Here is a 27,567-nt window from a genome sequence, read left to right as displayed (position 1 = left end):
AGTAGCGGTAGAGTGAATATGGCCGGGCGTCAGAGACATATGCGGCTTGCCATAGCAGCCAATGCGATGCAGACACGCGGGCGCAAAAGAGGTCGGCCGTATGCAAGAGCAAGGAAGTCGAGGGCGGTAGGTAGGTAGGTCACCGAGATGAGATGCCGAGAGGTGAGATATGGGATGATAGGCCACAGGGGAAGGGAACTGGTGGCAGCGAAAGAAGACACGGTCGAGAGTGGAAGAGAAAGATATGAGACGAGAGGTTAAGAAAAGAGCCTTCCGAGAATTCCTACTGGAGAAAAGAGAGCTTGAGCTTTTCCCTGGCGACTCAAGCACACACCGGCAGGTCGCAGAAGCTAAAGAAAACCAAGAGCTGGGAAAATGGCGAGGTTGACTGGTTTGTGCTACGGCGTCATTCGCCCACCAAGTTGGGTTTAGCAAGATGGATGCTCGACCGGGGTTGGGGGCGGCTTGGGCGGAGAGAAAGCGCAAGAAACCCTGTCTCGTCGACCAGGGGTCTTGAGTCTGTTCCAGTTCCAGCTGTTCCAATCTCGTCTTTTGCTGCTCTGTCACTCTGTTCCTACCCGCTAAGGTAGAGGTACCTTAGACCCAGGCGTGTCATCGATTGGGCTGACAAGGCAAGAAAGACGCATCGAATGCCGCTGCCGCTGGGCACGAACAGCCGCGACAGGGGACGGGCTTAGTTGTCAATGGGGTACGGAGTACGGGCTACGGAGTAATACAACTGGGTCGACGGGTCTTGCTGTCAGGTCGGGAGTCAAAGAAGGAGGAGAAGGAGGAGCTCCCGGGTGGGAAAGTAGAAGATGGAAGAAGAAAAGAGGCGGTCGGAATGGAGCCACTGAGTGGCCTCGCTTGCCATTGACCAGTGACCACGACTCCGATGGCTGCAGCTTACATGCAGCCAGGCCCAGAGAGCCCCCTCGTCTCCATCCTGCCATCTACGCAGTACGCCGACGGCGGCGGTGGGGGAAGCCGCACGGGGTGAGGTGGGAAGGAGGCTCCAGCTTGCTTGCTACCACATGCCGCTTTCCTTCTTGTTCCTGCTAACCGCCAATAAGGCGGGACGGGAGGAAGGGGGCCATGGTGAGTCTTCGCTGCCATACGCATTGGTGTATCCGTACAAGTACATACAAAAACACGGTGGAAAGCCAGAGTAAGCGATGTGAGATGTGAGATCGGGGAAAGACGCGGGTGCAGGGTTTTGGAGCCAGGGTATCTTTAGAACAACGTGAAGACAATTGCATCCGTAGAGAAAGAAAAACAAAAAGAAGGTGGCTGAAAGTCTCGTAATTGTTGACTCCTCGGAATCGTCGAATCGAGTAAAACAGCGAGGTCCAGGCAAGGCAAGGTAGCCCCAGGCAAAAACAAAAAAAAAACAAGGTACTACGTACGGACGGGACAGATACGGCACCCGTTAATCAGGTTCCCTGCAACTCGACCAAAAGTCAATTCGTCGATCCAAACACAATCGAACTGGCGGTCGAATATTGAGGTGGTTGGCGCAAACAGAGACACCTACGCTACCTGAACCTCACCGTTAGACTGACGGTGACCTCGACAGCTTCGAAGGCCCGCCAAGTCCTGCAAGGAAAAAAAGAAAAGAAATAAAGGCAACTGATTCGACACCTTCATTGATTTATCCGTTGTTTCAAGCCTAGACCGTTTGCTGTCTGAGTCTCTGGCATGGGCTCCTCAACATGAGAGACCGAGGATTATTTACATGTTAGAGGAAAAGAGCCCAAGCCCAAACAAAGCCCTAGGGGTTAGACAATAATAAGACGGACTCGAAAGTCGAAGTAATGCAGACCAAGACCAAACAGAAGACCCTTGAGAGCTTAATCTTCAAGCCGTCCAGGAGCCATGCAGTAGCTGGATTGTTCGGTGCGGGAGGGCCCGCCCCTCTCCAAGTCAATACTTCAGACCAGGACTCCCTATCTTTCACAGAGCTTGGACTGTAGTCTTCTCCAAGTACTCCATCGAGTATCCTTAGCCAAACAAAGAGCACATGGTAAATCGTAACGCGGCTATCCAATGTTTCCAATTGTTTGATTGGTTGCGCCTCGCAACACCAACAGCGCCGTCTAACGTCCGTGAAAAATACACTGACCATAATGCCCGAATGCTATAAAAGTGACAAGAAAGAGAGAACCTCGAGGTATTTCTATGCAATAGACGCCCATGCCTGCCCTGTCATACGCCTTATTTTTCAGTGAGCCTGTCAGTCTCTCTGTTGCCGCTGCCCTCTCTCGAGCGGTCCCGGTTGTCGTGGTATGCCCCAGTCTCATCATCGTCATCCTCGTCATCGCCGGCGAACGCATCATAGAGCTCACGGCCCCGGGTACGCTTTTCGCCATTGAGACCCTCTGTCTCGTCCTCGTTGAGCAGCTCGAATTCGTAATTGTCACGTGGCGCGCTGTTGCGACGCTTGCGGATGTAGAACCAGATACCCAGAGCAGAGCAGAACACGGCAATAAGACCAATAGCGCCATAGACCCAAACACCGGCCTTTCCGAATGACGGAAGCCAGGATACCCAGTTGGACGGGCTGGTCGTTGCCGCAGGCGTCTCCTGCGTGTCTGTCGGCTTGCCAGTCTCCGTAGGTGTCGCATCGGCTCCAGACTGGATCTTGGTGGGTCGCTCGGGGTGGTCGGAGGGCTTGACAACAGTTGCAGTGTTCTCGGCAGCGTGCGTCATTGTCGTGGTAGCAGCCGGCAGAGTGGTGGTTGCGACAAGCGCGTGATCGTTGTCGTCCTCCTCAGTCGGCATAGGGAGGAGAGTTGCCTTGCTAGCGTCAATCGACTCGCCCCAAAGCTTCAAGTGCCAGTCGACAAAAGTGCCCTTGTGTTCATTCTCGTTGGAATCCTTGACCACAACGGTCCACTTGCCAATGCCGGATTCACCCCTGATTCGTCGTCAGCTTTTCAATTCTAAAGTCTCGTCGTTCTTCCGATCAACTTACCAGTGAGCAACACTCATGAAAGTCCAGTCAACGTAGCCAGACTTGGCAGAATCCATCTTGCGGGTAACAGAAAGGTGGCTAGTGACTCCTTCAGGGCTGATCAAGTCGGCGCTCAAGTCACCTCTGCGTGTGTGGTTTACGTTCATAGTGACGGTCACATGCTCCAGTCTCTCGAGGTTGGCCTGCTTCAAAGCATCCACAGTGACATCAAAGCTGACCGCGATGCCGTCCTTGCCTTGAGGAATATCCTTGTTGACGTGGATCCAAGGAGAGTAGTACCAAGCCTGGGGTTTGACGTTCTTCCAGGCCTTGGCTGCCTCAACCATCTTGAAGGCATCAATCTTGCCGTATCCGTACGTGTGGCTGAACTTCTTTCCAATCTTGGTCGGCATCCACTCGCCGTTGGCCTCGTCAATGGGTACAGCGGTGTCCATGGCGAGCCATTGCATATCTCTCCAAGTGAGGTCAGGGCGAGCCTCGAGAACCAGCGCGTAGACACCAGCACCCAATGGAGCAGCGGCGGAAGTACCACCGTGACCGTTATAGCAGGCATTTTGGCCGACGTCAGTGGTGTGCTACGCAAACAAGTCAGTTCTGATCCTGTCGAGCTAGAAGAGTCTGGGAAACATACGATAGCATCTCCGCTGCCACTGCTGTATGTGACAACGAGCTGAGCCGAGCACTTCTCGGAGTAGTAAGGGTGCTGACCCTTCCTGTCAATCGCGCCAACAGTGATGCTGTAAATGGAGTTTGTGTAGCCGTCAAAGTTGCAGTTGTCATCGTTCGCGGCACCGTTACCACTGGCAAAGACGTAGATGGATCCTTTTCCGCCACGGCCCTGCTGGATGCCCTTAAGCATAGCACGCTTAATAAGAATACCAGGCGCATCCATGGATCGACCGTCATCCGGAGGGCCCCAGGAGCAGGAGTAGATGTCGTTATGCTGGTAGTCGTAGGTCATCGCGACAGCCTCGTCGGCATCCGAGATCAGCTTGCTCAGAATACGGATACCAGCGATCTTGGAATCGTAGGCCACTCCGACACCGCAGACGTTGTTCTTCGCCGCAGACACTTCACCAGCGCACCGGGTGCCGTGCTTGTCGTCGCTGAGCGTGGGCTTAGGCTCTTCGCGGTGGTCGTTGAAGTCGTAGGAACCCGCGGCGTAGTAATTAGGCTTCAGGTCGTCGCTGTACATGTCGAGACCGTCGTCTACGATGGCGACGGTTGCGTTCTTGCCCGTGATACCGGACTTCCAAACGCCGGCAACGTTTATGTCGTGGCCTGGCTGGACGGTATTGAGCAAATGCCACTGCTCATTGAAGATGGGATCGGCGATGCCGAGTGTCTTCATGACTTCGTTCATCTGCTCAACCATCTTAGGGTCGGCTGCATCCTGGCGAGCGTAATTTGCCGGCCCATGCGACCGCGGGGGGACTCTCTTCTCCCAAGGCTTCCGAAGCTGCTGTTTCTGCGAAAGACGGACGCCATCGAGGACGTCGGAGCCGCCAAGCGTGCGTTTCCGCAGCTTGCGCTCCTGCAAGGCTGGCTTGACGATGTCGTGCTCGACCTTCCTGGCGGAGAAAATGTGATGGCCGTCGAGACTGCCGAGGGTACCCTCGTGCCTCAGACCCAGGCGGTCGGCAACCTGGCCGGGAGATGTAGACGAATCCAGCTCGAGAACATAGTAATCGTTTGTTTCGTAGTTTCGAGGGGTGGAAGTACCGCTTGCGAGGGCAGCAAGGCCGAGGAGAACCGCGGAAAGCTTCATGATGCGCTGCCGAAGACCCCTCGAGGGGATGTTGATAATGCGCAAAGGAATGAGGGACTGAAGACGAAGGGGGAGTCGACAATTAGCTCTCGTGCCCGTATCAAAATCGAGTCGAACCAGGAAAGGGAAAGGAAGGGGAAAAAAAGGAAGATGTAAATCTAGAAGAGGTTGCTGGACACAACACGTACCTCTCTCGTCAATCAGGGGAACGAAGGGAACAAACGAGACTTGGCTCGTCTAGGCTGGGGGGAGAGCGGAAGACGAGACGTGGTCGAGTCGCAAGTGGCAAGGGCGGCCCTTGAAGATGGCCAAAGCTTCTCGATTTCCCTTGCAGCGCGCGACTGCTTTCCGCGTTTTTCTTACGAATGCCTCGAATACACGGGACACCTCTTATGTACTTTATTGGTATGCCGGTCTGGTACAGCGCAAATCACCTGGCAAAACCCTTATGAATGGCTTGGCGGTGCAAATTCGATGGAGATAGTCGGTGATCGTTGGTTAAGTATTACTTGAAAGGCAGCAAAGCCCAGAGTTCATGCGTGATAAATAGCGGGGAGGCTCCGTCTCACCCTCCGTCGTCGTGGACTCTAATATCGATATGACCGAAGCCAATGGCTCAAGCGAGAACGAGAATGACCAATAGGTATACGTAGGTAGAGCAGCACCCAATAACGACGATACCGGAGATACAGATGGCAAAGTGAGGATGGAAATGCGACGAGTGAATATGCGATGAGAAAGTCGAATCTCAGAAGCAAATGGGGAGGAAATGGAAAAATGCTGACGGAACCAGTGAGTTACCTGGAACACAAGGCAGACGTATCCGTCAGGTACTCTCTGGCCAGATGCACTCAATGCTCTCTGCCGCTGTTTCGTCGCCTTCTCGAAAACGGCAGGAACATAAGAATGCGGACAGGGCGTCCAATGCTACCTGCTACAGTCAGACAAACTCCCCCGAAAGACCCCTTCCCTCCAGCCACGGCCGCATTAGATCCTCGTGCTCTCCAGCAGGTCGCAGCCCCAGGTACACGTAAACCCGGGGACGCTAGTCAAATGTAGCCGTACCCGTCGACTTAGGGGTCCTGCGGCCTGCGCATTTCTGGTGATAACGACCCGACACCTACCCAGGTACCTACTCCATTGCACTAAGGCAGGTAAGTTCGCAGTACGGTACGTTATACCGAAAGGGAAGGCGGCGATTCAGGTGGGCGAGCAGCGGGCAGTCACTTCCCTTGTCTCCAGTGAGGCCCCCAATAAGACGTTGTTGCTCACTGCCGCACCACCGCCCACACTGCCGTTTCAACAATGGCGCAGCCAGTCACGGCCCCACCTCATTGGCCCGTTGTTGCGACGAGATCTCGTGGATGACTTCGTCAAGGTGCCCAGATCCTCTTGCGTGCCACTGCAGCACCAGCTGGTAGCGCCTCCCGTCGGTGAAGACTGGTGCTTGGTGAAGAAAGTACGTACTCGGATTCGTAAACACGCATAGAAAACAGCGAGTGCCAATCTCAAGCCATACACAATATTGAACAGTCAGCATTCCCCATTCGGATATAACGAGCAGAGAAAGTACAGTTGCTCCCATTACCAGTCCCACCGTGACGCTGGTCCCACGACCGCTTCGGATCTTTCCACCTGAATTCAATCTATCGAAACGTTGGCAACGGTCTTCTCCCACAAAATACGACGCAACAGAAATTCTGCTTTTCACAGCCTCGAGACCAGAGGTGGACACTGAAGAGTCAGGTCTGACTGTACCAGTGTATTGTGCTGTATCGACCTGAAGGCCCAAACGTCGAATCAGAGACCACCCCTCAGAGTCTTGGCTCCCGGCCGAGCTTCAGCATTCTCACGGTTTGCCTTGGCGCTTGACACAAGCAACCGTTTCGGAATCTGCTCCCGTTCGTGCTCTTCTCTCTCTACCTTGGTATGCGACTCTCGTGCACACACCATGGCAACACCCTGCAATGTTACGAAAAGACAGACTCTTGTGTTATACCCTCCCTTCATCCCAGCGTACAATACTATGGTGAATGTACGTGACATATAATAAGTAACATTGACTTCGCTGGCGTTGGCGTGTCTAGTCATGTGAAACAAACAGGCGCCTGGAACGCACATCCGCAAACAATGTTTATCCTCTAGTCTTGTGCCCAAGTCGCTGGGTTCTGCCGCACTGCTGCTCCCAACGCAAGCCACAACTTTAACAGATACCTCCCGAGACTCATGTCCCGCATACCAGTCGTGCCAGTATAGCAAAGAGGCAGACATCAGTGCTCCCCCTTGATGGCAAATTCGTTTTGAGCCACATCGTGTAACCCTGTTCCTGCATGAATGGATGGTATCCTTCACGAATCGGCCAAAGAACGACAATCCGTAGTATACTTCTCATACTTCGGAACGACAAATATTTTTCTACGTAGAGTCGGCCGCATTGACTGTACGACTACGACTACCAGCATCCATTTATCATAGTTTACGATCGTGAGAAGAAGAAAATGTATTGATTCATTAATCGCAATCCACACGCCCCATCTTCATGATTATCTCCAGTTCTACCTGACTGGTGTGTCCGATACTCCGATGGCATAACCCGCTCTCCCGTCTGCTGAATCTGTCCGAGGTAATGCTCCGGAGCCATTGGAAGCTAATCCTATACCAACATATAAACCCAATTAGGTGGGTTCGGCCCAATCTCCATCCACGGCCCATTCTTCATCCAGTTCTCGAATCCTTTTACGCATGATGGCTCTCAACTCGCTGCTCACGTTCTCCCGGTACTTCTAGCACTACTCCGCCAAGCGGCGACCGGGAGGCTCAACACCGGTGCTGCGGGTGCCCGAAACGCCTTCATCCTCCATCGCCTTGACGTAGCTCTCCCAGATTTCCGTGACTTCGTCGTAGAATTCAATATGGGAGTCGGCTAGGCCTCCGAGCTGCTTCTTGAACTCGACTCGCTTGATTCGCTCAAAGTCGGCGACCTCCTTGACAACCTCGTCGTCGAACATCTCGCTCGTCTTCTTGGCTCGCTCCGCCTCGGTGGTAAGCTTGTCAATGTTCATTTCCAGTTTTCTTTGGCGATCACGACGGGCCTGCTCGTGATCGACTCCACGCACGTCTTCGAGTTTGCGCATCAGTCGGCCGCTAGCACCGGACAGGCCTCCAGAGCCATGCCCAGACTGGAGCTGGTCCCTGTCGACAGTGTTCTTGTTAAGATACTCCGTGAGCTGCTCGTAGTCCACCTGCTTCTGCTCTCGCGCCTTCAAAAGGCTCTTCAGTGCCGTGCTGTACGCTTGCATGTCCCGGAGACTGCCGAGATAGTCTCCGTCAGTAACATCCTTCAACTTTCGCAGGCCCATAGCAGTGTCCTCGATCGAATTGGCGAAATGTCGGACTTCGCTCTCGACGCCAGGCTCCAGAGTGATGAGCTTCTGGAATTGCTCTGCCAGATCCTTGAAGTCCAGTTCAAGATCGTTCTCCCGGCGCGCCACACGCGCTACAACCTTCTCGATGTGGGCCAAATCCTCGTCAAGCTTGTCGCTTCTTTCCCGGACCTCCAAAAACCGCTTGTCGTGCTTGTGCGCCTTGGAAAAGGCATTGAGGAAGCTGTCGGTAAGGTTGTCAAACACGCCGCTGCTTCCGGCATCGCTGCTCTGGGATCCTCTGAGGCTGCGACTGCGCATTGTGGCGTTCCAGTCGGGGCTCTCGAGGAAGATGTGGAGGATATCAGCTCGACGGAGGACGGGGTGAAGAGAGAGGCGGTTCAAGAAGCGCTGCAGCGAATGTGCTCGACGGTTGGTGAAGTCCGGCCCGAAGCGGTTGCCACTAACATATTCCATACGCTGTTTATCGGGGAGAGGAGGGACCGCGGCGGTAGGGTAGTCTCTGCTTAGTGCCTTATACAAGAAGACAAAGTCTGTGAACCGTCGCCGGGCTGTGGTGTGCGATCTCTGGAAGGAGGGGAATGTGGTCTGCAGGATCCGTGTCAGCGCGCGAAGAAGCCGCAATCGCAGCTTCGTAGCCAAACCCTACAAAGCGCCTTGGATTTACTTACGTTGGTGGTGATGAGGTAGGAAACAAAGGTATCCTTGGAGCCTTCATTTTCCTTGAGCGGCTCAGAAACTGTGCAGTCCAGAACTTCCCGGTCGTCGTCATTGCCGGGTGCGTCGCTTTCGTAGGCATGGTGTCCGTTTCTATCGGCATCCTCGTCGTACTCAGTGGCCGTCACTGAACTCGAGCTCTCGGCAGCAGTGTGCTCGTCCGTATTCCAGGAGACATTAGAGAAATCATCTTGGTGTTGATCCATGACCGCCATGGCGTCCTGCTAGGCGGACGTGGGGTTATGTGGTTGTCGGGATCCGGAGTAGTCGCTTTTAGTGTTGGAGAAGCTAGGAATGAGGATCGTGGGGTGAGCCAGAAGACGCAACGACAGGAATTGCAATCGCGAAGTTTATAAACAATCAGATCGAGGAGGCTTGATCTTGGATCGTCGCAACGGATGGAGTTGGCGGAAAGAACGTCCTGCTTGCCGGACAATGGGCTGGAAGTGTCGGCGGCAGTGGTGGGGAATGGGCAAGAGCTGCCTGTCGCTGAACCATGAGAGGTGACGCTGCGAGCTTAGTGTAGCTGACCTGATGCGGTTGGGCAGCGCGGTAGCGGGGAGATGGCAGGTACCCACACTTGTCCCTGAAAGCGGTAAGCGATGAGGTAACTCGCTAGCAGCCGTGCAACACTGTCAGACCTCCCGTTCCGGAGGGCTATGACGACGCCAGCCAAAGCAGACACAACCTAGAAACAGACGACAGAAGAAGACCAGGGGGTTGCCTCGGATCGTCGAGCGTATCACTGGAAGCTCAGGCCAGCCGTACTCTTCTTTCGGATGAGCGAAACGAACTACAGAGCTAAATGGCTTGGGGACAGATTTGTCTAAGAAATTCTAGTCGTTATGGGGGAAAGTGTGCTAGCAACGCATACAACGGCCACCATTATACAGTAGTGGAATCTATTTGCTTCCTGAGATGGATCTTTCTAGTGCCCTGTGATGTTCCCTGGGGGTGTTGTGAACCCTCTTCTTTTAGTACACGCTACCCAGCCTTATGCCATACACACGTCTAACAAAGAAAAAGATAATGCTTGTCTACAGCTGCGAGCGATTTATTTGTCGCTCTTCTCCGTCTTCTCAACTGGCGCCTTTCCATCTCTGGCAATCAACATCTCCTGCTCGGCCTCCTTGGCTTCCTTGGCCTGGGTAGAGGTAGCAGCCTGAGCATCCGCAGACTGGCTTTCCTCCTTCTCGTCAATGTTGTCGATATCGCGAGGGGTGGCAAAACCAGAGCTCGCGTTCTCCTCGTTCTGGCTGTTCTCCTCATCAATAAGCTCTTGCTGCTCCTTGAGGACCTCCAGACGCTGCTTGTTGGTAGCGGCGCCCTCGGCGCTTGACACCTCGAGGGAGATCTCGTGGAAGAGCTCGTCGGGGATAGACGAGAGAACACCGACGAGGGCCTCGATCTGGCTATGTGCAGCCACCTGGCCGTACATGTAGGCGTTGCTCAGAACCAACAGGGTGGAGGGGACGCCGTCCTTCAGTCTCAGGTCAAGCCACTGCTGAAGGTACTCGCGCATTCTCGCGGGAGAGACACTCGCTGTGCGGATACCACGGCTGGCGCAAGCCATCTGCAATTCACCGACGCTGAGACTGTCAACGCCCTCGTAGCTAATCTGTCTGTCATCACGCTTGATCTGGCGCATGCGGTGACGGACCTGGTACCGCAACATGTTGTCGGTACCAAAGGTGTTGAGGTTCATGTATCTGCACATGGAAACCAGCTGGGGTCTGGAGAGGTTGTCCAGGGTCAAGTCATCCTTGAAAATCTTGCAGACCTTGATGATGTCCTCGCGCGTGGGCGACTCGCCGGAGGATCTAAGTTTCCGGAAGAATGTGGTAAATGCCTCACTCTGAGTCGTTGCCGGGGTCAACGGCAGACCAGTCTCTTTAAGACTGGACCGCAAGAATTGACTGACTTCTTTACGCGTCGTTCTGAGGATTGTCGCCTTGGCGTCTCTTGACTTTTGTCCCTCATACGTGCTTGGCAGCATGTTGGGGAACAGGCGGAGAGCCACTGGAAGCAAAAGCTCGGCGAAAGGGACAATGACGAAGACAGAGAAAGGTACGAGACGTCCGAGATCCTGGACAGTACGCTGCAACTGGCGGTTCTCTCTCCGGCTGAGTTCGTAGCCAGCGGCCATCTTCAAGGCAAGTCGAGTGCTGATCTTAACTTCTGTGGCGAGCAATTTCGTTCCATCCCAGTAGTGGTGAGCCTCCTTCTTGACCTTCTGCCAAACTGTCAATTTCTCCTTGGCGGTCTTTTCGGCGTCTGCAGAGGTTCCTTTCGCGGCCGCTAGTTCCGACAATGATGCGTCGGTCTCAGCCTTGTCTGCTGCCGCAGCATCCTTGGATGACTTGCTCCCGCTCTCAGCCGCATCTTTGGATTCGGCAGCAGCCTTTGAGTCGCTCTTGGCCGCCGGAGTGCTTTCCTTGGGCAGGGGCTTCTTAGCCGCTTCGACATTGAAGCCCGGCGGCGGGCCGGAGGACTGGCCGTGGTTGTGATGATCGGTACCCAGATGGCGAACAGGTACAAGGAGGGCGAGGGCGTTTACTCGTCGAGGAAGATGTCTTGCGTTTCGGCCGAGCACAGCTGACGAAACACCGAGGCTAGACAGCGCACGCGCTGGAAGATGTCAGAAAAGAACTGCAGGCGTGCCTCGCCCAGCACAGAAAAAGATGGTCCATGGAGATGGGTGAGCGGGCAGGAAGCATACGCAGGGGATGAACTTACCGTTGCCCAGGAGAGGGTTGGCAATCGCCGCCCGACGAGCGACGCTGGCGGAGGCGCTCATTCTGCAGCGGTTGACTGGCAAACAAGAGAGTTTGATGAAGTAGTTGTGGATAAAGAGCGGATTACCGGAGAGTAGCGATCATGGGCGACTATCTGGAGGTGGGCAGTATACTACAACTAAAGACAATGATGGAGAAGTGGAAGATGTACAATGATGCGAAACGAACTCGAGAATTCTGGAATGGAGGGCAACCGATCGCATCAAATGGAATGCAACCACGACTTGTCCCTGGCTTCCGAAACCACCCATGGCCGGGGGGGGCCAGAGACCACCAGAAACAGCACGTGCGAGATCACGGGGTTTTGCCTCCTTTGCTTCTCTCGGGGTTCGCTTGCAGACAATGGAAGGCGGGCTGGACACTGGCACTGCGGGAGGATGGGGATGCTGAGCAAGCACCCACTGCATTGTAGGTATCTCAGCACCTTAGATAGGCACGTAGGTACACCGTAGAACCTCAGATCCCGGTTCACGTTGTCTGCAGGTACGTACTTGGGTGCGCTGGGCCGAGCCCGTGCCACTTGTCAGTTCTGGGCTGGCACAGCTGGTTTGTGTGCTGCTCCTCAGGCTTCGACCACTGTTTGTGTTGTTTTCCACCCGCTCATTCGTTCGTCTGCCACCATCGCCACATGGGTAAGCCAAAGACGACGGCCGTCTCCTGTAGATCGGTGGGTCATCCTGGCCTTAGCTACCAGAAGCTTGACTTTCTGGGCTTTTGGGCTGTGCAAATCGCTCCCTTAACCCGTGTCGGTGTTAGTAGACAACAACCGGCAACTAGTTACCGGGCAGTGCGCTGACGAGGAACTCTGCCTGGGCTGAACCTGGCCGTTCACCTGTTGTTGGAACTTGAACTTTTTTCCAATTACGTGGGCTTCTCAGATGATGCCGTTTGGCAATGTGGAGGAGACAGATCGGCGGTATCGGGCAGTGCCGTCCGCGGTGGCCAACTTCCAGCAACCTGGCACAGTTCCCGGGCTATTGTAACTTTTGCAGCAGCCAGTCTGAACTTCTGAAGCGTCCAAAGAACGGCTGCCAGAATCGAAGCAAGAAGGCCATTGTAGTAAGGTAGATGCAGAAAACTTGAGGATGTTGTTGCTCCGTTATATCGCCATCATCAAGCCTCATCTATCACTATGACTGGTGGCTTTCTCTTAACATGAAGTTTGTGGCACGAAACACCGAGCAAACAGTTGAGTAAGGTAGGTCGGTGATGACTGACAGGCAATCCAAGTGCGGCATCGGAATGTTACCTATGTGCTGGCTGTGGCAGTAGTGTTGCTAATAGCAATCCGTAATACGCCCTCAACAATATCTGTAAAACTCCCTGGTTTTTCTCCCGACTCCGCTCGACATTTTTTTGGTGGGAAATCACAAGCTCGTCATTCGAGGTAACTTTGCCAGCTGGCACCAGGCCACGACCTCTTCAAGGCACGTATCCGTACACTCTATTTTATCTCGACATCATTACCGACTGCGGAAGAGTGACGAGACTCGGAGACACTGTGCCCTGGCTGCCTTAGCGTACCCCGGACTTTAGAGCTTGAGACCGGCCGACCAGACGAGTCGAGGGAAACTTGGAAGCACAAGCCCAAGGCTCAGGGTCCAGCACCAACTGCCAACTTGACGGGGGTGAATTTGTGAATCCCGACCCACCCCGAGAAGCAAGCAGTTCAGTCGAGCCAGTGACGGCGCACCGGTGGAGGAAGATTGGCACCAGCACGCTGCCACGCTGCCAATCTCGACGGATAGAACCAGTGGAGGGTCTTTGGAGGAGAGAGAGAGAGAGATCCGGCCGTCGGCCACATAGCCAGAGTCAACACACGTTCCTCCCTCGGGTCCCCTCAACGCCCATCCGTCAAATCGACCGATTTCCAAGCATCCCCGTCCGAGGTGCGCGCCAGCACCCCCGTCGCTGCACTCGCCTGCATCCCACCACCGCGGTTCTGCGTCCGCTCGCTGTTCTCCACCCTCCTTCTCGGCATTCCTTCACCACCACCTCGACCTTTGCGCTTCCTCTCTCTTTTCTTCCTCCTTCTTCTTCTCCCCTCCCCAGATTGTCGCTATATACCAACGTCCGTCGTCCTGTAAAGATCATGGCTTTCTCCTGAATCCCCTCCGAACACGATCCCGTCTGGGTCTCGCGATTCCGACTCGTTCCTTTTCCCCCGCACAATTTGGGGCCAGCGCCATCTCATTCCCGCCAATTTCGAAGCTACCGATACACAGTACCTGCGGATATATCTCGAACCAACCCCTCCGTCACTCCCAATTCAACCATATACCTCCGCCAACCGTTCATTGATTCGCGTATACTATGAGACTCCGCAAAGCTGCCCGCGTTATTCTCGTCGGAGCCCCCGGTGTTGGAAAAGGAACGCAGTCCGAACGACTTCTCCAACGGTTTCCCCAGATTCAATCCATTAGCACCGGAGACCTGCTTCGCAACAATGTCAAGCTCCGGACTCCCCTCGGTAAGTGTCACATGCTACCGCTGTCAACCAGCGCTTGCTCTACACATCCTCCGGCACATGCTGACCTCTCTTTCTTGCAGGCATCAAGGTCGAAAACACCATGAAGTCCGGCGGACTCGTCGCTGATGATCTGATTATGCGCCTCATCTCAAATGAGATGTACAAGAACGGCTGGCTTCTCAATAGCCGCAGAAGGCCGCAGGTCATGACTTTGTCATCTTCCGCCGCCACTGTCGACTCGTTCTACGAAGAGCAGCTAGATGACTTTGTCACGGCTACCGGAGCTCTCGACAGCCATGGACCCCCCGAGGCATCCGAAGACCCCGACGCCTCTTTCATCCTGGACGGTTTCCCACGGACTGCCACCCAAGCCGCGGTTTGCGACAAGCTGATTCCGATCAACCTGGTGGTGTCGCTCAAGACCCCGTTCAACGTCATCATGGAGCGCATTTCCGGCCGCTGGGTCCACGAGCCCTCAGGACGCGTGTACAACACATCCTTCAACGCCCCCATGATTCCCGGCAAAGACGACGTCACCGGAGAGCCTCTCACACAGCGCCCGGACGACACCGAGGCGGTGTACAAGGAGCGCTTCCGCAAGTTTCAGGAGACGAGCGAGCCTCTTCTGGAACACTACGACAAGAAGGGCGTTCTCTGGGAGGTCGAGGGCATGAGCAGCGACGAGATCAGTCCCCTGCTCTTCGACGAATTCGAGAAGCGCTTCGTTCATTGATTTGCATTCATCTTTTGTTGTATCTACAGGAGTTATACGTGGTCAAGATACCTCGGGCTGGCCAGAAAGACCCATGGCTAAAAACGGGCAGGTCGGACGGACGGGAATAATCCCCCAGGGCGGATGCAGCGCAAACAATCTGCAGCTTGAAATGTCGATAGTTATCATAAGTATTTTTAACAATGTACAAATATTTCATCTCTTACACGGATTTCCTGACTGCGCTCTGCACGGTCACTTGCCTACTATGTGCACACGATTGGATAACTAGGCGCGTAATGCTAACCCGCCAAACCTTTGTACGTAAGGTAAGTCTAAACGAGTGTGTTTGAGACTCCCTTCAAGTTCAAGCAACTAAAACAGCTTAGTCTCGCAAACCATCTGAAAGTCGGATTTCCGAGTAAGGTCGATTTCGAAAATGGCACCTCTTTGCATGAATGATGGGCAGAACTAGACCTCGGGTAGTATTCTAGTAGATGCTGTAACGTATGCCGTGGGGTAAGATAGCCATCGGGCGGCAAGGGTGCCTTGCTGTCATCCAAACAAGCACTCTCTCCCTGCCCGGGCCACTGCAACGCCGCGGTCAACGTGGCAGGTCACAGACAGGCTCTTGGTTATGCGGTTCACCCTTTGGTCCGGGACCCCCCTCATCTGTTTGGCTCTACACAAGCACACGCACCCACATCGTAAGGTAAGGTACTGTGAGGCAGTCGAGACGCCTCCGGATACCTCCTCCGCTATTCGGCGCCGAGTGGTTCCATAATTCTTCGGCGGAGAGAAGGAGGCAGACAGGCACTTGCCATCTCTTGCCGTCCCGTGACTTCCGTGACGTACCGTGATAACCTAAAGGTCCGGCCCGGACTTAATGCAGGGTCCACAATCCGTCTCGGGTCTCGGAGGAAAGCTGCGGGTTTCCGGGGCACACCGACCACCTTGCATGGTCAAGCCCTTTGTTCTGTCAGACGATGCGGTAGGTCTGGCTGGCTTGCCAGTAATGCCAAGGCAGCCTTGACGTCTTGTAGGTCCTTGAATGTGTGACTACTGCTGCTTACTGGATGAACAGACTTAAGGCGGAGGCTCTCACGATCTGCTGCCTGTGACGGACTCACCAAAAGATCGAAAGCGCCGCCTAGCATGGAAGAGATGGCTATGCGTTTATAATAGTAGCTTGACGATGATGAATCCCGGTCTGGTGAATCAATTCTAGCCACGAGCTCGATCTTTTGGTGTGTTGATCCTCCCCAGAAATTCACGCCCCGCCAACTACACTTACACGCACAAGTCCCATCTCGTCATCTAGTCTCAATCATCAACCATGTCTCAAACCCCTTTTACTCCTCTTCCTCCTTCTTCTTCTCCTCCTCCCGGTCGCTACACTGAGCTGCACAAATACGAAAACCTCGCCGGACCAGGCGACGCCCGCCCAACGGCCCTCCAAGTCGTACAAGACCAAGACCTCCTCGGCAAACTCCCGCACAAAGTCATCCTCGTCACCGGCGTCTCCTCGGGCCTGGGCATCGAGACGCTCAAAGCCCTCGCGGCGACCGGCGCAACCGTCTACGGCACGGCGCGCGACCTCTCCAAGGCGCGAGCCGCTCTAGACAACAACGAGAACGGAGGCGGCGAGTCCCTCGCCTCGGCGCCAAATGTACATCTCCTCGAAATGGACCTCGCCAGCCTCGACAGCGTACGGGCGGCGGCGGCGCAGTTCAAGAGGCGCAATGACCGGTTGGATATCTTGATCAACAATGCCGGGGTGATGTATACCCCCGAAGGGAGCCGAACGAAGGACGGCTTCGAGATGCAATTCGGTGTAAACCACCTCGCGCACTTTCTCCTCTTCACGGTGCTACGAGACCTCATGACCTCGTCGTCGACGCCCGGGTCCGCGGCAAGAGTCGTCAACGTCACATCCTCGGGCCACAGACTGCAGGGGATGAACTGGTCCGATGTCAACTTTGTTCGTCTCGGCGCGTACGAGGGATACAGAGCCTACGGACAGTCCAAGACGGCCAACATACTCATGGCTAACGGCGTGGATCGGCGGTACAGGGCCAGAACAGGAGGCGGGGGGATCCACGGGTATAGTGTACACCCGGGCACGGCGATGACGGGTTTGCAGGTTGGGGTGAAGCAACAGATGGAGGCGTTGAAGGGGAACGAGGCGGCGTGGAGGACGGTCAAGAGTCCTGCGCAAGGGGCTGCTACGGCGGTGCTGGCTGCGTTGGGGAAGGAGTTTGAGGGAAGGGGGCCGTTTTATCTGGAGGATTGCGAGGTCAAGGGGGAGACGGGGGAGAATTTGGGGTGGGCGGGCGAGGGGTATGCTTCGTGGGCTTGGGATAGGGGGGAAGAGGAGAGTTTGTGGGCTTTGAGTCTGGAGATGGTTGGGTGGCCGCGGGAAGAAGGCGGCGACTGGTAAGAATTTCATCTTCGTAGATGATGATATTATCGAGTGAGAGGGTTAGAAATCACATTGACCAGTCTCGATGAGCGATCTCTTGTTGAGCAAGGGACGCAAAGCCCTTTTATCCCTGGGACGATGCGGACGTCTTATGGTCCTTCTCATATGTAAACCTTCCTACTCCTAATCACGTATTGGGAATAAATCGAAATCGCCGTGGTGCTAGGGACATGTTCTCGGTCTTCTTGTGGTGAAGAAAGCGAGATGTAATACCCAAGCCTGGCTAACAGGTAATGTCAGTGTTGGAGAAAGGAAAAGACACAGAAACGGCTCAGCCAATGTGTTTCGATTACCAGAAGGCATTGTAATCTTCAACTCTTTTCGAGTTATTCTCTATACTTACATCTGGAAGCAACTAGCCATGTGTTGATAACATAAATCATTTAGCTTAATGCTTTGGGAGGTAACGTTCCAAGTGGGCGATGAAATGAACTGCCGTCAACAAGTTGTTTCTAGCCCTAATACTTTGGATACCACATCCTTTATCAACTGCGTGAAGTACTCCACTTCGTACAGAAAACCCCGTGAAAGGCGTAGCAAGAAAAGGCAAACTTAAGTGCTGAGTGGCACGCTAATTTGTAAGGCTGAATGAGGCGTCAGATTGAAATAAGATATTGCAGCAAGCACATTTCCTGGAATACAAATGCTACGATAGGAATCAAGAAATATCCGGATGTAAGGCAGACATGAACTGAGCACCAAGCCTAATACTCTCATGCTTCTGAGTATGGCTGCAGGCCCCGTGCAGTAAATTCATCCGCAAAGAGCGTCTGTTGGTCTATTCACCAACATCAAGTAACACGGCGAGTTGAATAAAGGTAGGAATTCCTATAATCGTCGTCAACTTAACCTCATCGAGAGCACAATCCAGTTCCCGCTGAATGGTCGCGGACGCACCGTCCCATCTTGGCAGCTTTCCGCCCGCACGTGACCGTCGTATCTTCGGAAATCGTTTCGCGAGAAAATGGCGAGAGTTACGGATACTAACCAAAATCATCCCAGAATCCACAACAGCACCTTTCCCCCCGGAATCGCAACCGTGGCCAAGGGGGAATCAAACGAAAGAAACAAAAAGCTCTTGCGACCTCGTGGCGGGACAATCCGCTTTCTCCTCCTCCGCCCCGTCTGCCCAGTGGAGAAAAAAAGCAGGTCGACCGTCGGCAGGTCGGTCGACTCGGCCCTACCCACGACGTCGAGAGGACCAAGTCCACAATGGCCCCGAGATGACAGACCACTTTCCAGTTTGCATCCCGAGGGGTCGGCTGCTCCGGGCTTTGGCCGATGTTTAGTCCTTTGGACACTTTTTGGCGTTTTCTTCCGGTTTTCGCTACCTTTTTTTTTTTTCGACAATTTTTCGCCGGGCACTTCTTGGCGCTTTGTGTTTGGGCATTTACTATTCGTCTTTGGCTCTCCTGACGAACAAGCTGTCTGTCTGTCTCATTTCGCATCTCATGCCCTAATGGAATCGATCAGCGTCTGCCGGATACCACGTCGTCAGCCCTAGATAGCAATCATAGCATGAAAGACGAAGGGGGGTCTTTGCGGGCGCAGAAACGTTGAGCAGAAGTTCTCTCTCGACCATTGAGACGGGCTTGACTGCTGGTGACTGTTTCGCCGTTCCCTTCAGCTTTCATTTGATTCATGTTCAAAAGGTGTCCAAACAAAACCCAGAGAAGCAAGTGCAACCCCCCCCCCCCCACCCCCTCAACAAGCGTCTCGCGTCTTGCGTTGCTGCCAAAGCGTGTGAGCGTCAGCGGACCGAAAAGAGGTGCGTGGAGACTTTTTGGAGACAGGTCCTCCACATTTCCCCCGAGTGGGAGCCCGGACGAACTCCCCTTTTCACGCAAGGCGGGAGGATGATCGATTTCGTCCAACGGGGGTCATCGCTATCGCAACCCCCTGCAGCAAGAGAGACTTGCAGGCTCGCAGCGTGGCAGCGTATGTAATCGTCGTCCCATCGGTTCCAAATGCCGAAAGAAGGATTCCCAAGGAAGGACTCGAAGGAGGGCTGGGCGTCAGCCTTTGGCTCCTTGCCAAGCAATGGTCTGCAAGTCTAGGCATCATTGTTGTTGTTGCTGCTGGCTGCTGGTTGCTCTTTCTTCTTCCACTTCTCTCTGTCTGTCTGTCACTCTCGCACGCTTTGCATATCGCTGTATCGACTGTCTTTCCAATGGTCCGAAGAGCAGCCGTGAAGCAGCAAAGCTTGCTGCGGAAATACGACGTAGGTCGAGTTTTCCCCAAGGGTTAAATTTGGATCTTTTTGCCGTCATGGCTCATGGGAAGCTTTTCAGTGCGACCTTTTTCCCGTTCCAAGGTTACCCGTGTCGTTGGGTCCACTACTGTATCGGCTACAGCCACATCTTAAAATCAGCATTTTGCTGCAGGACTAGGGAAACACGCTGTCTGTCTGTCAGTGTCAGTGTTTGTTGGGCTCCGATTCCCCCAGGCTCGGCTTGAGTGTAGCATTTTGGATGTAGTAGCGTGCTCCATACACTAAGAAGTCTGAGTATCTGAGAAAGTGGGAGAGTTGCACTCCGTAGAAAGAGGCGTAAGACTCGAGGACAAGCGCCCGCTGCCCACCCGCCCCTGTCCGGGGAACGCCCGAGGCCTTCATCCCGGCTTTTTAACCAACTCCTTCCATATTATCCCCTCCACGTCCCCATCGCAGGAGCTGAGCTCTGCCAGTGCCCGCTCTTTGGGACTTTGCTCAGTCTAAGAAAAAAGCACAGTTGAAAAAGCAGGAAGCAACCTTCATTGGAGCGTTTATATCCAAGAGCAAGCTTTGGGAACTTGGCAAGGACGACCTTTCTTCAAGACTCGACGACCCTGGGAAAAGAGACTGGGCAAAGACGACCAACAACAGCACACCATCTCCAGACTCCACGTTACATCCCCTTTTTCTTACGGATTCATTGCTTCCAGGGAACCCGGCTACCACTCTTACGCCTGCGAAGACTACCGGTCCTCAATTCCTTGGCTCCCCCACGTATCTTTACCTGACGGACGGTTTTCCAAATCTGGGTTTTCCCATTTTCCCGTCGCCTCATCTGCATTAATCCAGGCTTATCCTTTTTCAATTTCGTTTCTGCCTACCTACGGATATAGGCGACGGATACACCAAAGTGAGGGACCGCCGAGCGAGAAACGACTGTCTTTCTGCCCTACCGTAGCTCCCATACCCTACCTTTTTCCCCCTCCCCAACGTCGCCTGGGAAGACGAAAGAAGGGCCTCGAGGACCTGCAGAGACGGGACGTACCTCGAATCCTACACGCGGGCCCCTGCATGCGCCAGCAGCTGTGAGGTGCTTCTTTTGGTCGGACGGGAAGAAACACCACGGACATCCAACACGAAATACATCTAGAAGAAGCCAGGAACGGGCGATACCCAAGGACGACTTTTGCTTTATTCCCCCAATCTTTCAAACGGATCCCCGCCGCCCGCCGCGCGGCGGGCCTGCAATGTCAAGATGGAGGAGGAGAAGCACAAGTTCATCATCCCGATCCACGAACGGCGTCAACCCGGGACCGTAACCGTCGACCCGAATTCTGTACCGTCACAACCCCAGCACCAACCACCAACACCGCTACCAAGCCATGAGGCTCAATCGCCCATAGATTCCTCCCCCAGGATACAGCAGATCGAGTCCTTCACATCCTACCCGCCGGGCGCCCACCTCCGAGGGGACGACATACCCGACGCCTCGCCGCCCTACCCAGAGTCGCGAATCAGCTCCGAGGCGCCGGTTGTCACTCCGGCGCCTGTGCCCGCACGAGGACAAAGCCACCACCACCACCGCGTCCCGGCGCCTGCTCTGGCGCCAGCCGACCCCGAACGGCAACAGGGCGGCACCCTGGCGGCATGGAGGCAGAGGTTTGATGGTATCGGCGGGAGGGGGCCACAGCAGCACCCAAGAAAGACAATCTTGGGCCTGACCGTGCTACGCTTCTGGGCCGCAGTCGCCCTGGGAGTCATCATCGTCGGCGTCGCCATCGCCGTGGGTCTGGCGTTGGGTTTGGCTAACCGGTACGTCTGACGAACGAGCTTACTATCTACCTACCTTACCTACCTACCCATTCCTCCTGTCAACTCTTTGTCTCTCTTCCTCCCCCGTCTTCGTCATGACAGCCTCGAAGGCTGACGGAAAGCGTCCTCCTTTTTGCGATATCCAGCCCCTCCGACGACGAAAACGAACCAAAAGCTGTAATCCAACAGCTCGGCGTCCCTTCGCCCGCCCCGATCAACCCGTACTGCCCGCTAGCTACTGCGGGCGTCAACACGACGGTAACCCCCTACGACGCCTCCGGCTCCCCTATCCGCTTCAACAACGACGAGGTCATGTCCTTCGACGTCCTCTGCAACACGTACTACCCGATGCGCCAGGGGATCAACCCGTACCTCCGCGATATCCTTGTCATGACTGTCCCAGACATGCTCACCTGCATGACGCTCTGCGCTCAGTACAACCAGGGCTACAGCGACGCCGTCGGCGACGATGTGTTCCTGGACGGCGGCGGCATTTGCGTCGGTGTCGCGCTCGTCAAGGGCACAGCGCAGTTCTGTCACTTGCAGAACGCCACGGGGATCAACCAGACCACCGCATCTGGCGGATTCGACGTCGATAGCGCCGTGCTTTCGGGCCAATGGGCCAGCCTGACGAGCGTGGAGCAGATTCGAACGTTTGGCGGGAATATTGACGATGTCATTGGCGCCAACGCGACTACGACTGCGGCCACGACAACCACGACCGGTTGATCCAATGGCGACCCGATTTCCTGGTCGAATATTGGACCGATTTTCATGTCAATAATTCATTCCCGTGTAATGAAACGAGGGATTCTATGTTTTTGGTCGAAGCGATTTGGAGTATTTATCGACTCTCCTCAGCACCTGGAACCGTTGATCTAGAGTCAATGCCATGATCTCTTGGTCTGACTTTTGGTCCTGGCGCGATCTTAGTCTTTGAGGGAGGTGTTTTTGTGATAAGATACAGCGATGACATTGGCGAAGCGTTGTGTTGGATATATTCGAGCGAACTTGGAGCGAATTTGGGGACGCATGTGACGAGGGAGCTCCCGAGTCTGCGTTATCTTGGTCTACGAGATGGGAGGCTTCCGGAAGGTACGGAGAGCCTCCGATTTCACACCATGGCAGCTCGAGGAGAAGGGATGTCTGTCCACGTACGAGACATAGTTGGATAAGCTCATTAGTAGTGTCCAGCATTTTGGACGAATGTGTCTGGTGTGCTGCAGACATATGCAAGAGGCACCAGGCGCAGACTATAGATGACGCTGCCAGCATAAGAAACGATCAATGGGAACTGCATACATCATGAAAAAGTCACTGTGTATCGATTCTCTCATAAAACGTACAACAATTTTATACCCTCAAAAGAGAACCATGTCCAAAACTCCGCCTTGAAGACCGTCTCTTTGTGGCCCTTACACGCTGTCTACTACAAATACTTCTGCTAGCACTACGTTTCCCGCTTCAGTGGCCTCGTGTCCGCTCAGCGCTAGACAGCCTTCTTCGAGGCGTCAGTGTGTGAAGCCGAGCCCTCACGGGACGCGGCTAGTCGAGGAATGCAGATATTCAGACCGCCAGGTTCGGGCAACGGGACAGGTATGTGACCCGAGGGCTAGTTGCGCCACTCAGAACCGTTGTCGATGCCGGCGGGTGTGCCATTGCTTCCGGACGCCTTGTTCGTATCGTCATCATCATCGTCATCCAGAACACGGGCGAGCTCGTCGGGATCCTGCATCTTGGCATCGGGGTCAATGACGCCCTCCTCGAGCTCTTCATCCCGGCGCTGGTTGTCCCGGTCGGTATCCAGAACACCCTCATCTGCGCTGACTGAGATGCCGCGGGCACCCCACTTGGGTCGTCCACCACCGCGGCGGCCCTGGCCATCGTCGTCGCCGAGAGCAGGGGCGCTCTCCTCGTCGTCAGAGTGGGCATCAATGCGCTTTCCAAAGATTCTGTTGAGCAACCAGCCTCTACGCAGGTCGTCGGCATCAACAATGCCACCGTTGCGGAGCTTGACACGCTGGCGAGTGTAGTATACCCAGGCGAAGTCGACATACAGCGCCGTCTGGATAATGCCGAAGATGACGGAGACCGTGTTTGGCGCCTTGTCGTTGATATCGAGCTCGCGCGTGATCCATCCGATCAGGTATAATCCACGGTACGAGCCAAGGGTGACGAGGTAGAAGGAGTCGATGACGGTCGGAACGGTGGTCTGGCGAAGCAGGAGCAGCTGAGGCAGGACGCAGATGGATTCAAGGATTTGGCTAAAGTCCCAAAGCCACTGTTGGTATAACGTTAGCAGCTGTATGGCGAGCGTTGACCAGAAATTCGTGCGAGGGTTTGACTTACGACGCGGAAGCTCCAGTAGCTCTCAAAGATTAGCATGGCAAAGGGAGACAAGACGAGTGAGAGGCCGAAGACGCCGGCGCCGACCTTCCACGAGAGCTCGCGCTCCCTGGTGCGGGGGAAGATCCACTGCATGGCACCGATGATGTAGAAGGATGAGGAAATGTAGAATATCTTGAAGATGAAGTTCCATGCTGATTGTTCGGAGAAGATGTCGAGGTAGCGCGTGCAGAAGACTAAGGCGTACAGACCCTGGGTGATGAGGGAGACACCTGCGCAGAACCATCAGTCAACAGGCATTCATGATATAAAATCGGGCAGCGTACCTTCAGCACTCCTGTTGCGATGTATCGCAATCATCAGGATGCATTTCGAGAGGAGATGGGAGATGTCTCCCATGAAACGGAATACCTGGCCAGCTAGTTAGCGGACTGCCTCGGGAATCACGTATCTAGGTCGACGCAGCACGTACGTTCCACGCAGTCATGGTGCCGGATGGGAAGTCGAGCTTCCAGCGTATTCCGATATGTAGAGATGTTGTGTTGTGTTTGGTGGGAGGGACTCGGGGAATGCGATTGCGACACGCAAACAAGAACGGACGGGGAAAGGGAACGGCAGCTCCGTTTCACATCACACGAAGGCCGGCGAGCTGCCCACGGCGGAAGGGGGAGAGAATAGAAATCGGATGAAGCTCCGATGGAGAGGCCGGATCCGTTTGAAACGAAGCTCGGCGATGGAATGGTGCGGAGGTATAACAAGCTGAGGAATGAAGTTATTTCCAAAGTTGAAAGTGCGGGAAGGTTACGAAGCTCAATGTGCCCTCCTGCCAGTTTCCAGATTCAGCTCTTACGCCGCGCGGGCAGTCACGCAGTTGCGCCCCCAGCTGCACCTGCACCAGCTGGCCTTATCAGCTCGAGCCTGAGCCTTATCCGTGCTGGGGGAAGGTGACGACAGCCCCAGGCCCCCAGCCACGTTATCCTGCCAGGAAGCGTTGCTATTGGCTCGTATTTGGCAGGGTCGCTTATGTAACCCCCACCTTGAGGGATAGCGCCATTGAAGAAAGGGTGGATATTGCCCCGACATTACCTGCGCTGCTGCGCGTATTGTAAAGGCCATGCCCAATTGAGAAATGCATCTTCAGGCGGGGGGCATGAGCAAGGTAGGAGATGCTGCTTATTGACCGAACCTGGCTGCATATGGCCCAAGAGCTGTTTGTTTGACGATTTGGGTGGCCTTCCTCAGAACGTTTCGGTCGTCCTCAAAGGTCAGTCTCTGAACAGCTTCATCAAGACTAAAGAAGCTCGCACTAAACTGAGCCTCCCCACCCGCCGCCTCTACCGCAGTTCCCTCCTCGAGAGTTGCAACATACCACCAGATGAGTTTCACTCCAGACCCTCCATCAACGTCTCGCATCGTCAGCATAAACGGCTCCGTGAGTCCTCGACGCGCGGCTGCTTGATCTGGGGCATTCGCATCGTCATCCGGTGCTGGCGCCCGCGTGGCCATATCAACAGGCAGAAGTCGGCAGCGGAAGCCCGTCTCCTCATGTACCTCCCGCAAGGCTGCCTCGTGCCTCGACTCGCCGTAATTGCGTCTACCCTTGGCCAGGAGCCATTCGTCTGTGGATAGGTAATGGAGCAGGCAGACCCTTGCCGGGTCTTTGGACAAGTCGAAGGGGATTGCGCCGCAGCTCTCGACAAAAGCTTCAGAGGCGTACTGCCTGGTGACATAGTTGGAGGCTGCCATTTTGGGCCTGCCTTACCCGCTGGCTTGGGTCGGTCTACATGGTAGCGCGAGCGGAGTCCTCTTCCCAAGTTCCCGCAGAGTCGATCTCATGGGCATCTAGCAGGATGGTGTTGTATTGCAGAGTCGTCAGTGCACAGGCTCGGCGCTGTTGTTTTTGGCGGGGACCCTTGTCTCGCTTGCTTCCGCGCCGGTCTACGGATATTCGTGCAAAGACTGGCCGGCCGTGCTTTCTTAGGCCGACCGGGTTGCGTAGGTGTTCACGGCGCTAGTCATCGACGGACCGGCCGCGAAGGCCAAGGTTCCAACCATTTAATTCAATTGTCAAATCAGAAGCTACGATGATGAGACTGGGTAAGGTGCTACGAGACGAGAGGTCGACGATCGCATCTGCTCCACACCATGTGCTGTGCACTCAGTGTGTCAGTACCGCAACTTCGGTAAGGCTTGAGGTGACTTTGAGCATGAACTCTGATATTACCATCTTTTGAACTCGGTGCAACCGACGTTATTTTTCTCTAGATGTCGTCCCAGGCTATAACGTATCTCGGGAACTAGTGTGCCATCTATCTCTACTGACAAGCTTAATTCCTGAAATTTAGTCTTTTCTACCATCATCTATATCCACGAGGCCGGCTGTACTCGTATCTTTACTTCGCGGCCAAGTCAGGATGTCGAGCCCGGACAGCGTATAATGCCTTAGAATAGGTAGTAGGATCTCATTCTCGAGCCTTCAACAAAATTTCATGATTCGGAGCGGCCATAACACTACCGAGATCCCACCTGTCGTCTGTCATGATGGAATGAAATGCAATGACCTAAGACCAGGCCACGCATCATACCGCGTTGAATGACACTCTGCAATCACAAACAAGCCAAACGGCTTCCGGCGACGATGAGACAACAAACGCGGCCACCCGAGCGCAAAAACACAAAGCTCCATCCCGTCCCTTGTACAATTTCCAGCGGTCCCCCAAATGAGCCAAAATGGGACAAAGATCGAAGCCAAAAAGGAACCGGAGCAGCATCCCCGTTGGGCCCGCTTGAGCCTCATTAGAATTCCACAGCATTGCGCCGCGCGCAGCAAAAAAATAATAATTGAGAAAGACGTCGTAAGCACATTGTTAACGCTGCGTGGAGTCGGCTCCCCCCTCGGGATGTGGGCGGCAGTCAGGTAGGCATCACCCATAGCACCATAGCACCATGGGTATTCCCATTCCAAAAAAGCAACCCAACGTATGCAAGGGCCACCCAATGCCGGTCCGCCCGCGATATCTTTAGTGCGGGAAGAGGTGCGGGACACACGGCAGCGCCAAACGGCACCGCGGGAGAAATGGGGGGATGATATGACGCGGCCCAGCCGAAAAAAAGCACCAACAGAGACACACTACGGACCTACACCGTCACGTCAAAGGAAACCCAACATCCCACACCCATGCCTGGGCCCTGGGTGAGCATTTTCGGCCCCTTCTCTAAGGCGGCGCAAGCTCACCCCGGGCCATCAATGGCGGATAAGTCGGCCCACCAAACGCTCATCACTGATGCTCCCGTCTGCTCTGCTGTTGCCCGTAGGACAGCCAGGGCTTGCTGTGTTGGTCCGGCCGTTCGTGCGGTTGTCGCAGTGCCGGCGCGTACGTACTTGTAAGTACATGTGGGGTGAGCTGGGATTGGAAGGGAACATGGGTTTTTGACAGAGTCACTGCCGCAATACCCCCCGCGCGCCGTTGGGGGCTTGCAACTTGCGTTCAAATCCGGAGGAGGCTAAGCTTGTTGATCACATCAGGTTTTCGGGGGGTCTTACGCGTGCTTTTTTCCCTTTGCTAAACCTGTTGGTTAACTGAACACACCCCCGGTCTGGCGCCTTCGCCGCCCCTCTCTCTCTCTCTCACCCCGTCCTGTCGATGGATGGGTAACCGGGAGCACGCATCGGGTTCTTCGGCGGATTGGGTCGTACGTACACTACTGTGTACATACACTACGGGATGATGGGGGGAAGATGGGAAGGAATGCATATGCGAATCTCCATGGTATAGGTAGAGGTAGATAAAACCAGTGCAGTTCCCTCCCCCCCTTCTCCCCTTGAGCTGCCCCTCTGTTGGAAGAAGTAATTGGTGTATCTGTCGAGCTTTGCTGTATCAAAGTTTTCCTTGGCT

The 27,567-nt window shown here is 54.7% G+C and overlaps 9 protein-coding genes across 9 annotated transcripts; 3 read left to right on the top strand and 6 right to left on the bottom strand.

Annotated features, from left to right (window-relative positions):
* Positions 1-2,214: 2,214 nt before the first annotated feature.
* BDZ83DRAFT_587964 (subtilase) lies at positions 2,215-4,742 on the bottom strand (the record flags this gene model as incomplete). Its single annotated transcript, XM_060506089.1, has 3 exons — positions 2,215-2,917; positions 2,975-3,549; positions 3,606-4,742. The coding sequence occupies 3 exons, from the start codon at positions 4,740-4,742 to the stop codon at positions 2,215-2,217; spliced, it is 2,415 nt and encodes an 804-aa protein (XP_060360339.1).
* A 2,474-nt stretch (positions 4,743-7,216) lies between these two features.
* BDZ83DRAFT_635589 (PX domain-containing protein) lies at positions 7,217-9,444 on the bottom strand. Its single transcript, XM_060509191.1, has 2 exons — positions 8,797-9,444; positions 7,217-8,713 (listed from the first exon to the last, which is right to left on the bottom strand). Exons 1-2 carry the CDS (start codon positions 9,055-9,057, stop codon positions 7,532-7,534), a joined length of 1,443 nt encoding a protein of 480 aa, XP_060360338.1. The 5' UTR covers positions 9,058-9,444; the 3' UTR covers positions 7,217-7,531.
* BDZ83DRAFT_635586 (LETM1-like protein-domain-containing protein) lies at positions 9,435-12,082 on the bottom strand. Its single transcript, XM_060509190.1, has 2 exons — positions 11,579-12,082; positions 9,435-11,470 (listed from the first exon to the last, which is right to left on the bottom strand). The coding sequence occupies exons 1-2, from the start codon at positions 11,637-11,639 to the stop codon at positions 9,897-9,899; spliced, it is 1,635 nt and encodes a 544-aa protein (XP_060360337.1). The 5' UTR covers positions 11,640-12,082; the 3' UTR covers positions 9,435-9,896.
* A 1,868-nt stretch (positions 12,083-13,950) lies between these two features.
* Positions 13,951-14,840, top strand: BDZ83DRAFT_756246 (adenylate kinase; the record flags this gene model as incomplete). Its single annotated transcript, XM_060514722.1, has 2 exons — positions 13,951-14,107; positions 14,188-14,840. The coding sequence occupies 2 exons, from the start codon at positions 13,951-13,953 to the stop codon at positions 14,838-14,840; spliced, it is 810 nt and encodes a 269-aa protein (XP_060360336.1).
* A 1,315-nt stretch (positions 14,841-16,155) lies between these two features.
* BDZ83DRAFT_756245 (uncharacterized protein) lies at positions 16,156-17,259 on the top strand (the record flags this gene model as incomplete). Its single annotated transcript, XM_060514721.1, has 1 exon — positions 16,156-17,259. The coding sequence occupies one exon, from the start codon at positions 16,156-16,158 to the stop codon at positions 17,257-17,259; it is 1,104 nt and encodes a 367-aa protein (XP_060360335.1).
* Positions 17,260-20,768: 3,509 nt separating this feature from the next.
* On the top strand, positions 20,769-22,027 carry BDZ83DRAFT_547784 (uncharacterized protein; the record flags this gene model as incomplete). Its single annotated transcript, XM_060503462.1, has 2 exons — positions 20,769-21,325; positions 21,472-22,027. Coding segments are annotated over 2 exons (1,113 nt in total), but the record flags the coding sequence as incomplete, so codon positions are not given.
* Positions 22,028-22,635: 608 nt separating this feature from the next.
* Positions 22,636-24,544, bottom strand: BDZ83DRAFT_635563 (ER lumen protein retaining receptor). The gene is made up of 4 exons (XM_060509189.1): positions 24,144-24,544; positions 23,998-24,082; positions 23,675-23,943; positions 22,636-23,606 (listed from the first exon to the last, which is right to left on the bottom strand). Exons 1-4 carry the CDS (start codon positions 24,156-24,158, stop codon positions 22,938-22,940), a joined length of 1,038 nt encoding a protein of 345 aa, XP_060360333.1. The 5' UTR covers positions 24,159-24,544; the 3' UTR covers positions 22,636-22,937.
* A 156-nt stretch (positions 24,545-24,700) lies between these two features.
* Positions 24,701-25,743, bottom strand: BDZ83DRAFT_635562 (uncharacterized protein). The gene has a single exon (XM_060509188.1). The coding sequence runs from the start codon at positions 25,415-25,417 to the stop codon at positions 24,845-24,847; it is 573 nt and encodes a 190-aa protein (XP_060360332.1). The 5' UTR covers positions 25,418-25,743; the 3' UTR covers positions 24,701-24,844.
* A 6-nt stretch (positions 25,744-25,749) lies between these two features.
* On the bottom strand, positions 25,750-26,685 carry BDZ83DRAFT_635561 (uncharacterized protein). Its single transcript, XM_060509187.1, has one exon. It carries the CDS (start codon positions 26,601-26,603, stop codon positions 26,208-26,210), a length of 396 nt encoding a protein of 131 aa, XP_060360331.1. The 5' UTR covers positions 26,604-26,685; the 3' UTR covers positions 25,750-26,207.
* Between the last annotated feature and the right edge of the window lie 882 nt (positions 26,686-27,567).

The sequence above is a fragment of the Colletotrichum acutatum genome (genome assembly GCF_030867785.1).
Source record: "Colletotrichum acutatum strain CBS 112980 chromosome Unknown BDZ83scaffold_121, whole genome shotgun sequence".
NCBI lineage: Eukaryota > Fungi > Ascomycota > Sordariomycetes > Glomerellales > Glomerellaceae > Colletotrichum > Colletotrichum acutatum.
Note: the sequence above shows the minus strand (reverse complement) of the source record. Positions and strands in the feature narration are given on the sequence as shown.

Bases quoted from the DNA above. Each gene is read 5' to 3' on its own strand.
- BDZ83DRAFT_635563 (XM_060509189.1), bottom strand. The intron at 23,944-23,997 runs GTACGCTGCCCG...GGTTCTGCGCAG, and splicing joins TCGCAACAGGAGTGCTGAAG to GTGTCTCCCTCATCACCCAG. The intron at 23,607-23,674 runs GTAAGTCAAACC...TTATACCAACAG, and splicing joins GCTACTGGAGCTTCCGCGTC to TGGCTTTGGGACTTTAGCCA.
- BDZ83DRAFT_635586 (XM_060509190.1), bottom strand. From the start codon at position 11,639: ATGAGCGCCTCCGCCAGCGTCGCTCGTCGGGCGGCGATTGCCAACCCT. The intron at 11,471-11,578 runs GTAAGTTCATCC...GACATCTTCCAG, and splicing joins CAACCCTCTCCTGGGCAACG to CGCGTGCGCTGTCTAGCCTC.
- BDZ83DRAFT_635562 (XM_060509188.1), bottom strand. From the start codon at position 25,417: ATGGCAGCCTCCAACTATGTCACCAGGCAGTACGCCTCTGAAGCTTTT.
- BDZ83DRAFT_635589 (XM_060509191.1), bottom strand. From the start codon at position 9,057: ATGGCGGTCATGGATCAACACCAAGATGATTTCTCTAATGTCTCCTGG. The intron at 8,714-8,796 runs GTAAGTAAATCC...CGGATCCTGCAG, and splicing joins CCTACCTCATCACCACCAAC to ACCACATTCCCCTCCTTCCA.
- BDZ83DRAFT_635561 (XM_060509187.1), bottom strand. From the start codon at position 26,603: ATGGGTGATGCCTACCTGACTGCCGCCCACATCCCGAGGGGGGAGCCG.